Source organism: Oenanthe melanoleuca, chromosome 5 (genome assembly GCF_029582105.1).
Source record: "Oenanthe melanoleuca isolate GR-GAL-2019-014 chromosome 5, OMel1.0, whole genome shotgun sequence".
Lineage (NCBI taxonomy): Eukaryota > Metazoa > Chordata > Aves > Passeriformes > Muscicapidae > Oenanthe > Oenanthe melanoleuca.
The window spans coordinates 17,084,616-17,102,953 of NC_079339.1; the positions used below are offsets into that span (position 1 = coordinate 17,084,616).

Consider the following 18,338-nt stretch of genomic DNA (forward strand, 5'->3'; position numbering starts at 1 on the left):
GAGTTCAAACCATATCACTTATGTTTCTTTGCTTGTTTTTTTTTGGTTTTAATTCAAAGAAAGTATATCAGAACAATGCATCTTTGTCTTAGGAGCCCCATCAGTACTCTGTGATAGACTTAATATAATTCCATCAGGAAATTTAAATGCTAACATCAGAAGGATTTTTGAAATTATTTTTTTAATTATTCACTTTTCCTAAAAGTGTATGAATATAAGACATACACTGAAAATTACTCACATGGATGCAAGACACATCCAAGCCTTTTCAGCCAGGTGTTCAGCTGAAGTTTTCGGAAGCAGCTTCTAGAACTTACCTACCGCATCAGGTCCATGATAATAATGCAAATGGTGTAAGGGAAGCAGTTTGAAACTAGGATAAAAAAAAAAAAAGAACACAGCTGCTGCTGAAGGGCAACTTTGTTCCAATATTCCCACTCTTTTGCATAAAGAACAGATGAAATTTATCACAAATCATTCCAGGAATTTTAAGCCCAGGTGGTTAAAGAATTCTCGTCTTTAAAAATGCTCTCAATTGTGGGCAAATGAAAAAAGACTTTGTCTCAGTGAATACTGTTCAAAGGGCAACATAAAGATTTTTTTAAATTCTTCGTTCATCAAGTTTTGAATTTTTCGTGTCTGTCAAAAATATCTCTGGACCACTGGACGATACAGAACATTCTTGCTTATCTAAGTCTATGTAAGTAGAATCATCAGTCACTCCAAATATCCCTGTTGGAAACAACTGGAATATCTCTTTTTATCTTCTACTTTCTCTTAAGTCAGAGTCAGGATTAAAAGCACGAGAGATGGAATTTGATGTTCGGACTCAGCTGTTTATTAATTGTTAACTAGAGTACCGTAAGTGCGACAGCACTTCTCGCTAACACGCTAAAAATGCCCCGCCCACCAGCCAGTGTCACATGGCCCTGCCCCTGCCACGTGACTGTCCTGGATTAATGTGGCCATGCCCACCAGTCATGTGACTGCCCAGAGGGGTCACGTGGCTCTGCCCCAGCCATGTGACCGGCCCAGTGTCATGTGGCGCCACCCCCAGTCCTGCCCACAGGTCCCTGGACAGAAATGGGAGCCTTTTACCTTGCAAAAAACCTCACCCCCCTAATTAACTCCCACAGGGAGTTATTCCCAGGTAGCATCTCTGCCATGTGGTTTTGAAATAGCTCTTTGCAAGGAAAAGTAGAATTTTACTTCTCCCTTCAGGCCTGCCTCAAGGTAGAAAGGTTGACTTGTTTTTGGGTATGAACCTTCCAGAATCTTGTCAAACATAATTCAACAGAAACAATTATTTTAAATTAAAGCAGTCAAGTTGCTTTTCCTGAACCTTTGAAAGAAGCAATGCTCACTGGTGAAATCAGGGGGGAAAAAAAGAAAATGAAAACTTCTTTCCCCAACAGTTGTTTCTAAATTGTGCTTAAAAAAAAAAAAAAAAAAAAAAAGATATTTTTTCGTTCCATATTATATCCATCTCTCAGCCACTATGTTTTTAGTAATTGATCCTTTGCAGTATTTTTTTGCCCGGTAATCTGCTTTTTGACTTTATGGCTTTGCCTTTCTTATGTGCATATCATAACGTTAATATTTAACTTGCTTTGCGTTACACTTGGTAAGTGTTTAAAGGACATTCTCCTTTTATTGATTACATATCTGTCGTGGTGATTGCTTCATGTGTTGGATAACTTGTGTAGGTAGTGCAAAGTGATAGTGTTTTGAAAGTTATTGCAATTTAGTGTGTTTTCATATGGAACAACTTTGGAGACAGAAATGCCAGACTGTTTTACCTTTAGCAGTGTACTCTGATAATTTGTCAACACTTACTGTCTGAATTTGCTCAAATCATTGCGAAAAGCAAACTTCTGTTATTCAAGCACAGCAAAAAAAATTATTTTCTAACTTCCCCAGATGTTAACAAAACTAGATGTACACAGATCCTACATATGCTGAGTATAATGCCCTTTTAATTCTTCCTTTAAACCAACAATTTCTTCAGCCAACCAAAGATCTTTTGAGAGAGCTAATGCTGTAAGCACTGTTTAATTAAAGATTTTTAAAAATAATGCACATACCTGTTAGAGGTAAATAGTATTGCATTTTGAAATTTCCACTTAATTTAAAGGGGGCAAAAATATGGTGGCCATCAATTTGTCCATTGATTTGCAATCCAAGTGGTACTGTTTGATATAAGTAACAACTCTTTTGGAAATAATTTTAAATAAGGTCATGCATATTGGTTTTTGCTTTAAAAAAATTTGCATACCAAATTTTATCAGAAGGCAGATTTGTGTGTTCAGCAAAACTAAATGTATAAGAATATACGAACATTTTTTTGGAGTTATGGCAAAGATGGCAAGATGTTCTGCTGTTCTTTCATGATAAAAAGTGCCAGGCTTTTTTTTAAAACTGAACACTGTCACATGAATATGCATCAGTTTAACTACATATCATGAGATTTAAAACTCATGTTCTCAAATATTTACTTAACTGCCCTGGTGAAGATAGTTGCTTTAAAGGGCATAAACTTCCACTCGCATTGGTTAAAAGATAGTTTATGACTTCATAGCCTGTCTTCAAGACAAAACAAAAATTGAGGCATTATATGATATCTAGATTATTTTAAGGCATGTTAAAAATGTATTAATCCTCTGAGATTTGCATTTTTTGTGAGAGATTAATACTCATTTGCATGAACTTATCATTATTCTCTCTTTTCTAAAAACAGTCTGGAAGTCTTACATTAGTTCTGTTGATGTACAAGGTCAATTGAAAGGAGAAAGATCCCTCTGCCAAGTATGAAAAATTAACTCAAAAGTCAGCAGCAGTATTCTTTGTTCTTCACTCAACTTGTTCCCAGTAGATGGAAAAGAGTATATAGTTCATATCTTCATGGGACACTGGAGGTTTGGAGAATTTACTGCTCTGCCATAGATTTTCCTTTAGCATAGTTAACTTCTCTAGTTACAATCCTCCCTGCCAAGGATGGAATTTATGATTTCTTTCATGTGAAACTATCTGCTATATTTGGCTTGATAACCTGAATTTATTACTGTGCTTCTGTAACAACTACATGCCAAAAAAGCTATCTCTGAGCTGTGTTTCTTTTATTTTATAGAAAGTGTTTGGTGTTCAGGTCCTCCTTTTGCCAAAACTTTTGATGGTGTTTCTTTAAGCAGCCAAACCACTCATTCATGATAGTAGTGGAAATTGTAGGCCTGATGTGATTGTCAGCTAAGAAACCTGAACATTCTTCTGAGGCTACTTGGAAGTGCAGATACTTTTCTTTGTCTTGTTCTCAGCATCTTGTGAAGAAAATGGAATCTAAATAGTGGTCAGCTTTTTCAGGGTACAGTCTCCTACTGTAGTTACTTTATTTCATTGTCTGAAGTTCTGGTTCCTTGCAGACAGATTTGCTTCTGTCTCACCTAAACGACTTCTATTTTTGGAGAGGCAACAGAGGCAGCATTTAATTCCTAAAGCACTTGCTGACCTGGGTCAGTTTTATATCCCCAGAGTCTTGCAGCCTGCAAATTTTGTGCTCTGCCTGACTTAAGTCACTTGGGAGCAGATCTTCCTCTTCAGTTGTGTCCTTGTCCCATCCTTGGTGCCTTCTGCTGCTTGCACCCAATGCATGCTCCATGCATTTCTTCTTTGCTACCAAGTGTGTCCTTTCCCCTGCATGGAGCTCAGCATCTTAGCAACCCTCTGGAAACAGGGCATGGGCACCTGCCTGGGTGAGACAGGCCTGAGATGGATGCTTGGAGGAAGAACTGCACTGCTCCTTTTCTGACACAGGGTGAGGAAAAGATGTTCCTGATGGCTTTTGTGTTTCTTTCGTCTGCTGGGTGGCGTTGCTATTGACCTTGTGTTGTGTTGGGATGGTTTGAATTCAGGAATGGTTGAAGACAGATACAAGAAGCAAATGGAAGAGCTAGGAGTGATACTTAATTGCATTAAGATAATTTGATCTATTAGAAGAGGATGGAAAAGAAATGTGATTTTTTAGTATGTACCTTTTTAATGAAGGAGGTGTAGAAGAATTAAGAATAGCAAAGTAGGGGAGTTTGCACTCAAAATTCGCTTTCATTCTGGAGTGGATCAAACTTCATCTCCTATACACTGAATTAAGATTAACTGAATTTGACCAGGCTCCAAATCCAGTATAAAAGTTTTCATCGCTAGTCTGTGTAGGACTGTGGGAATAGAGCTGATTTGTATACTTTGAGCAAGAAGAAATCTGTGAAGTTTTTATGATGTGACTAAAAGAAACCCCAACAAACCTAATCTGACACACAAGAGAAGTAGCATCGTTTTAGTTTTTGTTATTTACAGCTAAAGCTGAACAGCAGATATATTAGTGGATCTGAACTTTGTTCAGCCTCACATCCAAAGATAAATAGCCTCTCTTTTTCAGATGTAGTGCTTATTATGTCAGTTCTTAGAAGAATGGAGCACAGTATTTTACTTGAAGTAATGAATCTGAAAATGCTTCAACCTCAATTGAGTGTTACTTAAACATTTCAGGAAATGGACCCTTAAACTGGCAGTTTTATCTTCAGACATTTTATTTTTAGGGTGAACCTGCTGGTTCTTGAAACAAGCCTGTAGGGATAAACAAACATTAGTTTTCATCATGCTGAGAAGTATTTTTAAGCAGAGACACTCTATCTTGTCTCAGATTCTGAGACACAAACTAAGGCAGATTATTGGATGAGCTAGAGCAGAATGTAAGTTATGTATGGTCTAGGAAACACTAATACTTTTACTTGATGATACATTGCCTTATAGGAATCTATTATGACCTGTGTTTCTTCTATGAAGGATGGGCATTAAGCTTCTGTAATGTCAGTGCAGTGGTATGACCCCAGCTGAGGAAAGAAGAACATGTTGACTTCTCAACAATGCATATTTTCAGTTTTCCTTTAGAAGCAGTCATTCTTCTTAACAGCAATGTGCTACTGTAGGCACACAAACAGATATGCAAACCTTCTGCCTCAATCTAGTTACATTCTCATTGTAAGAAATAGTTTCTGATTTAAAAATCAAGCTCTTGATTTCTTTAAGGAGATTTTTGTATGTTCCTCTCATATCCACCAGTTTGAGTTAAAATCTTAAATATATAGATAAATGTTCACACCTTTCTGCCTTGTGTGTGATTAATTGTATTTGTAGATCAATATCTAACTAACTTTGTGGGGTCTTTTTTGATAAAGAACCCCCGTTTTTGGTTATATTGAGAAATACAGCATGCATTGTACTTCTTTCAGCTGTACTTGATGTTCCCATGGATATTTTGCCATTACCACTGTGTAAACTCTAAGGTGGGTCTCTATAGAACCTCTGTGAAGCTAAATGATAATAAAGGGCACTATTAACATGTAAAGCTCTATACATAGAAATATGTAATGTTTATGTTTTCTTCTTTAGTTACAGTAAAGCACCAGAAGGTTTTGATGCTCAGTTTCTTGAGATGGGGATGCTTCTGAAAAGCTTGACATTGTCTACTGTGTCTCCTGAGATCTGTAAATTAGGAATAATTTTCTGTCTCTTTGCAGTTGTGTCCAGCAAAATATTACTGTTTCCAAATTACTTTGGGAATACTGAACAAGATGCTCTTTTGAAGAGCACAGAGAAATGGTAGAAATGTCACTGACATTCTGATTGTTTTCATTGGGCTGGTGCATCATGGCAGAAGATACAGGGTCAGTGGGTTTGTGTGAGGTTGGTGTGGAAGTGCTGAAAAGTGTCATCAAGTCAGTAATGAAGTATTGTGAAGAAATCAGTGAGATTGATTTTATAAAACTTACTGAAAGCAATACACCCAGAAAAACTACTATTTTGGAAACCTGTTACTATTATAATATTCTTATTGCCTTTTAAAGCTGACAGAGCAAGGTTCAGGCAGCAATAGAGAGCTTACTAGAGAAAGATGATGCTTGCATATAGATTTTTCATTTCTAGGCTGCTACTTGGATATTTTAACAGCTAACAGATTGATTTCTCTCTTCAAACTGTGTTTATAAATTCTTTTACATTAAATAATCTAAAGACCTTAACAGAATTATTTTTTAAAAATATACTCTGTAGACAGGATTATAGTGTGCTCTCCACTCCTCTCAGATTCATGAATCTTCAGAGTAAAAATTATTTCAATGTTAGTGCATACGTTTGATTCTCTAGAACATACATAGTAGCTGTCTTTTTCCTGGATAAGCTTTTGTAAGAACTTGTGGAATTTGTGTTATTAAAATCTGAATTCTTTAATGTGCAAGCAAGGGATACAGTGCTATACAACGTTACCCGCTTTTAAAGTTGGAAGCTTATAAATTGTAAATATGGTATTATTGAGTGGAGAGAGGAGATGAGATGAGTAAAAACATGCTTAATTGATCCTGATGGAACCAGTGTGGTGAAAGCTTAATTGTTAAGTCTGTTGTTGATCTTTTTTACTGCACTGTGTAATGCTGTATATATATATATATATATATATATATATATACACACACACACATAAATAACATTATGCTGTTAATGACTCTGCTAGGTTTTCCATAAATTTATACATTCTTTCAAAACTATTTTAAAGGCTAATATCTAAAGATTGTTAAAATGCAGGGCATCTCTGCCTTTTGCAAGCTGCAATTTTAGAGTCTGAGTGAACAAGAAAAATCTGTATAAAATCTTATTTCTTTTTCAAATTTTGTTCTTTTTGTAGTTATTACCATTGAAGGCGTCTTTTATCAAAATTGTTAGTTTCATGACTAAATCATTCAGTAGCTTATGGGATATTCAGGATTTTTGCGTTTGTTTTTTAGAAATTATCTTCTAAGAAGCAGAGAAGGCCCAAAAATTTCCAGTTTAAAAACCTTTTTTATAAAATGTCTCCAGATTGTATTGTTTCTTGATATTTTGTCTCACCTAAAAGGAAGTAATTTAAGAAAAACCTTAAATGGTAGCTGTCAAGGTAGCTCAAATTAAACATTACATAAAAGGGGGTTTGACTTACAGGTTATATATTCAATCCCTCTGAAAAATCTTGTTTTGAAGATGGGTATCTGCCCATCTTATTTATAGAGCGTCCTGATGTACACACAGCAGTGGGGAAATGGGCTGGTAGTTTTTTGGAAGATATGTAGTGAGAATGTTCTTAGGAGTACTCCTGTGAAAAATGTTTTGGAGCTATTTCTATTTGTTTTGCATCAGAAGTGGGAACTCTTGAGCTTTAGATTACAGCCTTTTGTGTGACTTCTCTTTTATTGAGAGATACAGCTTCCTATAAAGAGGGAAGACAGGCCCTATCCAGCTGAGTCTAAAACATGTGTTGCCATGCATAGGCACTATTGATAATTATAGAGATACAATTCCTGGTAGGTTCACATTTTAATAACTAAGCCTATTGTAACTGAAAAGAGAATGTGTAGTATAGATTTTCAAGCTGAGTAGTATTTTTATTCTTTGACTGAATCTCTCAAATTTGGTATAGTGGTAGATAAACTCAATTTTCTGTAGCAGGAGATAATGATCATTCTGATTAGAGACCTGTTGCTTCTAATCAGAGTTTTGTTCATGTAAGAACTGGGGAGAAAATTCAAAGTCTTAGAAAGGAGCATTAAAATGCAATGTGTGCTCAGTAGTGGTTTCCTTTTCACTAAAGTTTTTTGGTTGAGGAGTGATTCAGGACTAGTAAAGCAAAACACCTGAAGATTAAAAAGTTTTACTTCATAAATAAATCCTAGTCTAAGAATTAAATATGAAGCTATATCTTTTCCTAGAATGTAAATTTTTGTTGCAAAAGGTATACTAGAGACTCGTTTCTTTATATTCTCAGTGAAAAAAGCATTATCCATGAAGATAAATACCTTCTTCAGGGGAACTAAAAATTGTGGGTTTTACCTTAACATATTCCAGGGCCATGCCATTTTTCATGTTTTGGAAGAAAAGCATCTTAGAAAAGGAACACCAGGCATAAATCCTGAGAATCTTTCATCTGGTTCCTTTATTTATTCGTTGAAAGAGCAGTAAAGTGCAATAGTGTGTAGGTGTAGCCACATTAGGGCTGTTCATAGATGCACATCTTCAGCAAGACTGACTTCACAACTACTATGTAATATGCATGTTTTGGCTTCTCATCTACTTTGTAGAAGGGAGTGTTTGTTTTAACCCAGAGTGTTTGTAACCAGTGGTATCTGTCACACAAATAATAGTTCTTGTCTGAATACCAGGAAGTGCCCATTCTGACAAAGGCATGGCAATTTAAGTGAGCCAGAATGGCACTTGTTTATGTTAGAGCATGTGTTTGGAAGGTGGTCATGCAGGTGACATCTGCCTTTTGTTACTCTTCCTGATGATCCATGCAGATCAATCATTTCTATATGTTGCATTGGTGCTTCAGTAGAGGCTGATGTCAATAATCCAGGTATTTCATCCGTGCTGACCTTGTTTCAGGCTAGCACCACAGAAACAGCATGACTTGCTTTGCAAATGGTCACAGGCTTCTCAGGAAATATGTTGTGCAAGGCTGTGAAGCTGAGTTTTAGTGTTTTTCATTCTCCTAACTGCTGAGGCAGCTTGGTAAAAAAAGAAAGGTAATAAGTTTGGAGCTGATGGATGAGGAATTAGTCCGGATAGCAGTATAAAAGCAGAAGTGAACTGGCACAGAGGCAGTAGAAGGAGGGATAAATTAAAAAGAGAGGAATTAAAAATAGCAATAGATATGAGTTGAAAGGTATAAAGTGAGGTGAACTGGCTGTGGTGAGCTTTTTGCCCCTTTCTTTTCCTTTTTGAGAACATGAAAATTTATTTAGAATATTCTGCTATCCCAGATATATTGACATTGCTTGTCATGTTTGGTGTGATGGCAAATTTTGCTTTTCTATCTATCTATCTATCTATCTATCTATCTATCTATCTATCTATCTATCTATCTATCTATCTATCTATTTAAACAAGTGCATGTCAAATATTTGTTGAGTCAAGTACTTCCCCAGGCAGGAGATAATATATTAAGAGTGCCTGGTAAGCATTAGTTTGAGTCAAGTGTGTTGTGATAGAGCTGCTGCAGTTTTACACAGGAACCTTTCCACTTAAGATTCACATGGTAGCATACTACAGAAGTAATAGGATAATATGGTATATCTTGGAGTTTTTGCCTTCTTTCTTTTACTGAAACAAAAGGAATCAAGTAAAGGGAAAACAACTGCAAGAAGGGAATGTGTTATTCCCAAGTTAGGGCAACAGAAAACCCATGGGAAACAGATGTGGTTTGCTGATGCACCTCATCCTGACTCTTCACAGCAACTTTGTATCTGGTTGAAAAATATAAAGCTTGATTTTTGTTAGCATTGAGTATGCAGTTGCAACTGAAGTAAATGAGAGCTCATTGTTTTGAACTTTGTGCTTGGCATTTTTATTGTCCTTAACAGAGAAACGTAAACCCAAGTTCATATGTTTCAAGTAGGCTCCCTAAGATTAATGATAGTAGTGACAATTTGGGGGCTAATACTTCTTTTTTCCCCAACTCAAACTTGTAGCTAGTCTCATCACTGTAGATGTGATTTCAAGATGAACTTGTTCATTTTTTACTGTTACATACTGTGGGAATAAACCCCAAAAGACAGTAGAAAGGGACATAAATTCTTTGTGAATGGTCAGGATGAGTGCTAATTAAATGTGGTGTATGCCTTAACAGTTTTAAAGGAATAAGATACCTTTTATAGAATAGGGTATAATAATTGGTTCCACTTGCACTTGTAATTTTAAAGCTTGTTCATAAGTATTTTGAGCACTCTTTAATTGTGTTGGGAATTTTAGCAAGCAAAATTAAGATTTCCCATCTAAAGTCATACGTTCAGGAGCAAAGCTGTGTGCCAGGATACCTTGGCTGGTAATTCTTGTTTTCTGGTCTGGAACATCTTGGTACTATATTCTATATGAGTGTAATCTCCTGTGTAATCTCCTGTCATTACTGAAGCTGTCGTTCTGGAATGGGACAGTTTGTTAAAATCCGTTCTTAAATTTTAAGTATACAAAACTAGGTCTCTTTGCATATGTTTCTAGAGTGGCAACTTAAAATTTTGTATGTCTTAAAAAAAGATGGGCAGTTTCCAAGGTCTAAACCTATTTGAAAAGGTCCATTATTCCAGGGCATGTGTGTGTGAGGAAGAGTGAAAGAGCTCTTCATGTTTCCATGTGCTCATGTGTTCCCGTGTGTTTGCTTATGTAGATAAATCCATGCCTGGCATGGGTTCATTTGACATAAGAAAATCTTTTCTAAACCCACTAGCACTAGGAATAATTTACCAATATATGAATAAGGAAGCCACAGCTAAAGAGAGATGATGATCCTGGCAATGCTGAATTGCCAGCATTTAGAGTAATACCAAATGAGAGAACAAATCTTTTTCAAGCTCAGCAACACAAAATTTTTCTCTGTTTCTTGATGTATAATAGTGAGGTGTAATTTCAGCACTGATGCAGTCAGGATAGTGGCTGATGAAAATTTCAATATAAGAAATAAGATGATTTGAAGGAAGTGTTTCCATCCAAATCCTGTCAAAAACAGAGAAATTATTGCAAGAATGAGACCAATTGTGGGAGATGGCTTTCCAAGATTTTTCAAAAAGAGATGGCAAAAGATGTAGGCTAAAAAATGAGAAGAGACAGGGGAATGAGACTTCTCATTTTTGTGTGACACCTATGTGGCCTCTATCACTGGCAGTAGCTTGCCATCTTCTGGCCCTCTGACATGTGGCAGCCAGCAGCTTTGTTTCTGTTTTGCAGTCAGAAATGCAGACTCTGTCTCTGCACGAAGAGGATATTATGAGCTGTAAATTTGCAGCATACCAGCCCTTCCACCCCTGTTCCCCTTGCAGGGTTTTGGGTACAAATAGTACTCTATTCGCACTTTGTGTCAGGGGAGATAGATCATTCCATGTTCAAAATGTCCATGCTAGAAAATAATGCCAAGAAGCCAGTGATGGGGAAAATTCATATGCAGAATTACTTAGCAGTGAACTTTCCTTGACAATTTCAGTTTTAGGAGGTTAGCTAAGTCCCTTTTATAGAAGAACTTTCCTGATGGCATAAACCTTATAGTGGAGGACACAGCTGTGTACAGCCTAGGGATGACTTCAGTTGCTGTGCTTTGTCATATGGGTTTCAGACTGTAGAAGTATTAAAACAGTGTCTTCATGTGTCTTTGCAGATTTGTCAATCAATGAACATTAATTAATTCACAGAGTCACACACAATCACAGAATGAAAAAGGGGCCACTGGAGGCCTTCTGGTCCAAGTTGTCTGCTCAATCAGGGTTCTCCAGACCACATTACTGAGAATTGTGCCCTGACACATTTTGAATATCTCCACAGCCTCTCTGGGCAATCTGTTCTAGTGCTTGGTCACCCACATACTGAAGTGTTTCCTCCTATTCAGGTGGAGGTTTCTGTGCATCAGTTTCTGCCCTTTGCCTCTTGTCCTCTGCTCAGCACCATCTCCTGACACCCTCCCTTCAGATATTTATATGTAATGCTTTAGAAAAAAATAGCCTAAAAATGTGAACATGAAATTGTAAAGTAGTCTAGGAAATTAGTTGTCAACAAGAAGATATTTTTGATACCATGTTCAACATCTAAACATGGTAAAACTGCTCTTTCAGAAATTTCTGCAATGTAATTTCATAACTGCTTCATAGAAAAGTTAACTCCATATCTATGTTTTTAATTTGTAGGTACATCGAAACCTTGAAGGAACACAAGCCAAAAATTGTCTGGGATGAACAAATTGCTGAACACTACTTTGAATACAAAAAGTGAGTTACATTTATTGATTTACCATTCTGCAAATATTTTTGGTCATGGGCCGGTGACTGTAGTATGCAACTGAATTCAGCAAATTGAAATTCTGCTGGTTGTGATCTGTATGTCAACACTGAACTGCAGTATAAAAGATTGTTTTGGGTGGGGAGAAAATCAGAGAAGGATTCCTGAAATCACATATACTAGAACAATCTTTAGAGGAGAAGTCTGAAGAGTCAAATCTTTAGAAATTATCCGTCAAAGTTATCTATTGAGTATCAGTTAATCAGAGGCTCTGAGATGAGTACTTTGAGCTGTCGGGTGATTACCAATAACTCAGCCAAAAGTAGTTCTGAGAAAAATCTATGGTACAAGAGCCTGGTTTCACAAGTCATTCTTCTAAAATTGTTCAAGTGACAAACTTCCACTAGATGGAATGCGCTGTAGATAAATATAATAGAAGTAAAACTAAATGACTTCTAGATAAAGTTTTTGAAAGAACCAAGAGCATTAGGATAATGTTTCTTGTCCTCACTTGTTTATCATGAAATGACAAGAGGATTCCTGATCTAGAAGAATCAGTTTAAAATACATTTAAATAAATAAACCCAGCAACATCTTATTAATCCTCTGATAATTTGCTGCTTTTATGCCAATTATACCAAAATATGCAAAATGGTACAAACAAATCCTACTATTTCTGCAAAGCTGTGTCTTGTATATTACTCAATGCATTGTCAATGTGAAGACGCACAACTGGAAAGGAAGAGCAAAACACATTTTAGAAGCTTTTAATAAAAACAATCAAAACTTCATTATTTCCAAACCAGTCTTGAATAAATGTTTTTAAATATTAAAAAAAAACCCAACCAAAAAAAGAAAAACCAAAACTAAACCTACAAATCGCCTAACTTAATATATTTAGTTTAATTTTCAAGGTGTTTCTCAGCCTGTAATTTTCTTCTGACTTTTATTTGTCAGAAAAAAACATCTGCTATTCAGCAGTGTTTAAATTTGTTTCCTGTGTTTGTATGAAAGGACTGGGATGTGTATGCCCTCATTTTAAATTATTTGGTATCCTGTTGCAAAATTGCTTTGTACCAAGCGATTACAGTTTTTTGTGTTAACTAAAAAGGAATTTATCAGTAGCTCTATTTTACTGATCTTTAATGTCCAATACTGTTGGAGACACAATGAACACTAGATGAAAACTTGCTCTCAAAATGTAACTCCGAGGACTCTGTTTGAATGGCATGCTTCTGGGATTCATGTCTGAATCACATTTCTTACATGGCAAAATGAACTTGTGGCAAAGGGATAGCTTCAGTAGTACTTCCTCTTTTTTCTTTGAAGCCAACCTTTGGAGTTTCTTGTGTGGGGCTTCCTGGAGGAATTCTTGATGCATGAAGCCCACTCTGTCTGAAAATTATTCTAAACTTCACTTCTGCTGTGCTTGGCAGTTCTGTGTGGTTCAGGTGGCTGCAGGGGAGGGTTATTTAGGGAATTCTTTTTCAGTTACCACTTTATTTTGCAAAGGTTCAATTGTGTTGGATGGGGATGGGAGCCAGGCCTGAAATATGTATGCTTCCCTTGTGAACCTCTCACCTGGAAATCTTGCATGTCTGCAGAGGCTGAGAAATGAAATCATGAATCTTTAAGCAAAGCACAGCTAATGATTTCATGTAGCAGACGGACTGTCTATTACAAATAGTTGAAGAAATCTGAGTGCTTGTCCTAGTGCACAGGCAAGTATTAATTTATGTAAGTTGTGAGATTTTAGGAGCAATTCCTTCTTGATCTGTCCATGCACTCTACATTTTCTCCTGGCCTAAGTGGTAAAGTGCTGCTGTGAGACCCCCTTGTAACTCATCCTTCTCATTACTACGGGTTTAAAATGCAACCTTGGTATTTGTGCCCAGTATAACTTGCCCTGTCTGTATATTTTATACTGCTGGCATTTAATTTAGCCTGAAAGATTCAATTCAGGGAATTGGAGAAAATATTTCACAGTTTGCATCAGAAAACCAAATGTTTCATCTTTTTCAGACACTGTTTTAGCAGGCACAACTGTCTGTTACAATCTGACAGTTTTGTCATCCAGTTGCAACAAAATATCTCAGTGTTTACTAATGTAGTATCAAACCATCTCTGCTGTGAGATCTCTTCTTGGATCCTCTGTTTTCACTGTCAGCCTTTTCACAGTATCATAGAATTTCAGATTGGTTAAGGTTGGGAAGGGACCAACCTGGTTTTGAATTCTAACGTTATTTAAAATCCTGTTATCTATCAAAGCTACTGTGACCATTTGGTTTTCTTGTTTTGCAGAAATAAGGGAGGAAAGCATGCAGTCTTCTACCCAACACTGCAGGTAGGCACCACTCTCTCAGGTCAGAGGGCTGTAAGAGGACAGAGATGTTTACTTGACCTGTTTCATTATTGAGACATATCAGAAAACATTGAACTCAACTAAATGTTGAGTTTAGGCTTTTGTGGAAGAAGTTTGCCCACATGTAAATGCTATGTAAATTGTTATGATTCAAAGCTTCAGCTGCCTGGGCAAGAAGGTTGGGTTTTTTCTCTCATGCATAATGGGGTTTTGGGATCTCTGAAGATAAAGCATGTCTAGAGATAAGACACACCAGGACAAACCAGTGCTGTGAGAGGATCTGTTCAAGTGCACATCTCATGTACTATCAGACATTGTGTTAGCAGCTTCTCAGACAAGATACCAAAGAAATTTTCCTTCTCATCACGGTGACTAGAAACTTGGAGAACTTTTGCCTTCCTTTGCAACAGGGTCCTGATTCTCCCTGTCAGCCTGCATCACCCTGTTTTCTTCAGTTCTGTTTCTGTGGAACATATGTTAGTGTTTTGAAAACTTCTACACAATAGTCTGCTGTAGAGAAGAATACAGGATAAAATAGTTAATTACAGCCTTTGTTCCTAGGATGTTATCTTTAGATTTTCTCAAATTAAACTGAAGTCATGTGTTAAACCTCTGCTGGCTTTTAGTATTGGAGGGGAATTGCTTCTGTAGTGAAACTACATCATATTTACAGAGACTTTATGGTTAAGCTAGTATGAAATTATCTAAGGCTCTGTTTTCCTGAACAGGATTGGTATGTTAAATACTAGGAGTAAAAGGATATTTCATTAATCTAATACAGGTGGAAGTACTATCACATAGAGTATATTAACTACCACATCTATGTTCCTGCTAGTGCTGTGTGTCTGAGAGTGGTAGGAAGTTTCATTGTGAATGCATCAGAGAAAAGATAGATTGTGCTGTTAGCCTATGTTTTCTTCATTTCACCCTGCCATTGTCAGTACTAACCAGGTTAACACTTATTCCTGTAAAGTTCTTTCATTATTTCTTCTCTAGCAGATCACCACTCAACTGTGGTGATAGTTGAATGCATGGACATGGGTTTTCTTTCCATTTTCAGCATGCTTGGTATTAAATATTTTGAGATTTGTTTGCTGGTCAAGATGGTTGGGAAACACTGAATGTTATTACCTCATGAAAAATATGGGTATTTTCCCCTTTTAATCACTGTCCGGTTGCTCAAAATTAATTTGTTCTTGACTAGTTAAAAGCTGTCATGAGTGCCAGGGCAATACAATCTGTTAATGATGCTATGATACTTTATTCCGTTTTCCATGGAAATTATTTTTAAACACATCCCTAGTGTGAGTAGTTTAAGCATTGCAGTGCTTCAGTTAAAAGTAAGAAAACTTGGGAACAAAAGATTGAAAAATAATTCTTTTTGTTTGAACTGAATAAAAAGGGCAGAACATGAATTGTGGCATTGCTTCCCTTATTAACCAACTCATCTAAATCAATGCCTGGAGCTTAAATAGAGATACTTTTAATTATTATCTCCAAGGATCTCTTTAAAATAGAATTTTTGTATTGTAAATTGTGACTCTGTCCTGGGAAAAGGCAAGGGTAGGCAAGAGATCTTGATGGTATTTGACAAATCGTTCTGATCGTCATAGTGCTAAAGTTTTATTTTACTCCTGAGATATTTCTGGGAAGACTTAGAATTTCTGTGCATTGTGAAATGATAGCCTAAATTAGAATAGTCCTTTGCATAGTTCATAAATCTGATTTATTTCTGTGGCATTTTGTCAATTTAGCTGGTAATCTTTTATTAAGTCATTGAATTAACTTGTACGATTAACTGTCTTTGACTAAATGATTGCTTGCTAACCAGAGAGTATTTGAAATGCAGACAAGGTTTTTCAGTAGCTGGTTCAAGGATAGATGTTTTTAAAAGGTCTGATAATGGCATGAAGTGATGGAAGTATGGACTGTCTGATATCTCTGACTGAGACATGATTGCTTCGTGTCTTTCTCTTAGTCCATCCAGTTGCGCTTGGAGCTTGCAAAAGAATTGGGCACTGGAATATCCATCTGGGAACTGGGACAAGGCCTGGATTATTTTTATGACCTGCTTTAAAATGAGAGATGATCTGAGAAACACTTTATTTGCTTCACTGAGGCTCTACCTTCAATTAATCTGGTTATCCTGGACAGGTGATTTTTAAAACATTTTTTGTAATTAATATAATATCTATATTAAACTTGCTTTTTTTTCCCCCAATAAAGAATCTTTATTGATTTGCCACATAGACATGATTGTTGATATCTGATAAAATTCAAAGTAAAAAACCACAGAAATTTCTCTTAAAGCACCTGAATTCCTTCATTGAAAACAGACCAACACAGCTGGATGGAGTTAGAGTTGAAAATATTTTCTGAAATGTTTTCTACAAGAAGTAAAGTGGGAATGTTGATGCCATCTGATCAGAGTTTAAGATGGAGACTTCTCAAAGAGCTGCTGGTAATAACCTAAGTAAGAGAACAAATAAATCCATCATATTACACCCAGCAAACTTAAACTCTGCTGGACTCTGCATCTTGCTGTCTTCTGGTAAGGTAAGTGAACATAAAATGTCAGGAGGGGGGACCAATTAGAAGATTTTCCCTCAAGCTGGTAGAAAATTAAGCACTGACAACCTAAGCTGCTGGCTCTGTTTATTTTGTCATGTTAGTAAATTCCTTAAGTAGTTCAAAGTCCCAGTAATTTCAATTTATGACCTGTTTCTAATTCAGCTCTGTTACAAGAGATGCTCTGTGATTTCTCTATTCTGCTTAGCTTGCTTGGTGTCTCAATTATAGTATTTAGCCCTAGAGTGTGACGCATTAGTGGCCGGTCTGTGGGAACTGTAACATTCAGCAACAACATGGATTCCATGGGTATGATGGATTCCATGGGTATGATGGATTCCATGTCCCCAGCAGCTCTGGCACCCCCTTGACTTTAAGCAGGCACTGTGAATGTCATCAGCACCTTTGTGCATGTAGCCATCATTCCTCAGCTGCACACATTGGTGCTTTTGTCTCCATAATATGGATTTTTTTAGGAACCCAGCAGCTGTAAAAACCCATCAGTTTTAAAACAAAGCCAAGAAATTGTGTCCCTGCCTCTCGGTTTATAGTATTTGTGTTTGTAGAAATCCACAGGCTTCAAGGCAATTTCTTCTAAGGAACTGAGAGGTGCTGGGAATTTGATGAGGGTGTCATTGGTCACCAGCAGAGACTCAGGCAAAGAGCTCTGTACTCCCACTGGTGTTCTTCTTGCCACTTACAGTTGTCACAAAGATGACTGCACTCCTCTGTTCACATCCACCCTTCCCAGTAATTAATCTCAGCGGGGAATTTATCTGCCCCTGCTGTTTTCAGCAGAATAAATCCCACTGTAATCCACCATTGATTAAAGAACTATTGATCTTCACCTTTCTGATTTAGTTCTGGCATCTCTCGACTTCTCACATTGCGAGTATCCAGCCGGGCTTACTAATCAGGTTTCTTTCGTCCATACCATTAGTAGTAAGATAATTTGCTACATGAATCCTTCTGTTCAATTAACTTGAACTTTCTAGTTCGTTCAAAAGCAATTTAAAGTCACTCTGGCAGTGGTATCTAGAATAGCACAAGAATTAAATTCTATTACACTGGTTTTTCTACTTTCAGTGGCACTACTGAGCCAGAGTGTCTCAGAAAAAAATACTCAGAAATGGAAAGGGTTATGTTCTGAAATGGCATCCATTTTTATATTAGCTAGTAGGTAGCTTCCCAAATTGGATATGAGGAAGAAAATGGTATTTCATTTTAGCTTTTTTCCTCTCTAGAAAAAATACACACATAATTTATCACAATTTTCATTTTGCCTATATTCTGTGATGATTTTTTGTGAAGTTCATGATTCCTGTTTGTTTCTGAGTACAGCTATGTGAGAAAGAAATGTCTTTTCCATCCTTAGAGGTAGGACAAATACCTCAGTGTTTCAAAAAGATGAAACTAACTCTTGCTGTATCATGAAAAATAAATATGAGGTAAGAAGTACCAGACATATTTTGAGCCATCCATGGAATATTGGTGCTTGAGGCCAAGAATGTTGCTTTTGTCTCTAAAAGGAAATCATGTTTGTTGCTTTAGAAATAATATTCTAAAAGAAACAAATTTG

General features: G+C 36.6%; 1 protein-coding gene across 3 annotated transcripts in view; it reads left to right on the forward strand.

The window, feature by feature from the left end:
* Positions 1-16,440, forward strand: part of CHID1 (chitinase domain containing 1) — a 109,082-nt gene extending 92,642 nt beyond the window's left edge. For all 3 annotated transcript variants that reach the window (XM_056493425.1, XM_056493424.1, XM_056493423.1), the window contains exons 11-13: positions 11,739-11,819; positions 14,131-14,173; positions 16,170-16,440. In XM_056493425.1, coding sequence (XP_056349400.1) covers positions 11,739-11,819; positions 14,131-14,173; positions 16,170-16,268 — 223 coding nt within the window. In that variant the 3' untranslated portion in view covers positions 16,269-16,440. The remainder of the gene's footprint in view (positions 1-11,738; positions 11,820-14,130; positions 14,174-16,169) is intronic.
* Positions 16,441-18,338: the final 1,898 nt, after the last annotated feature.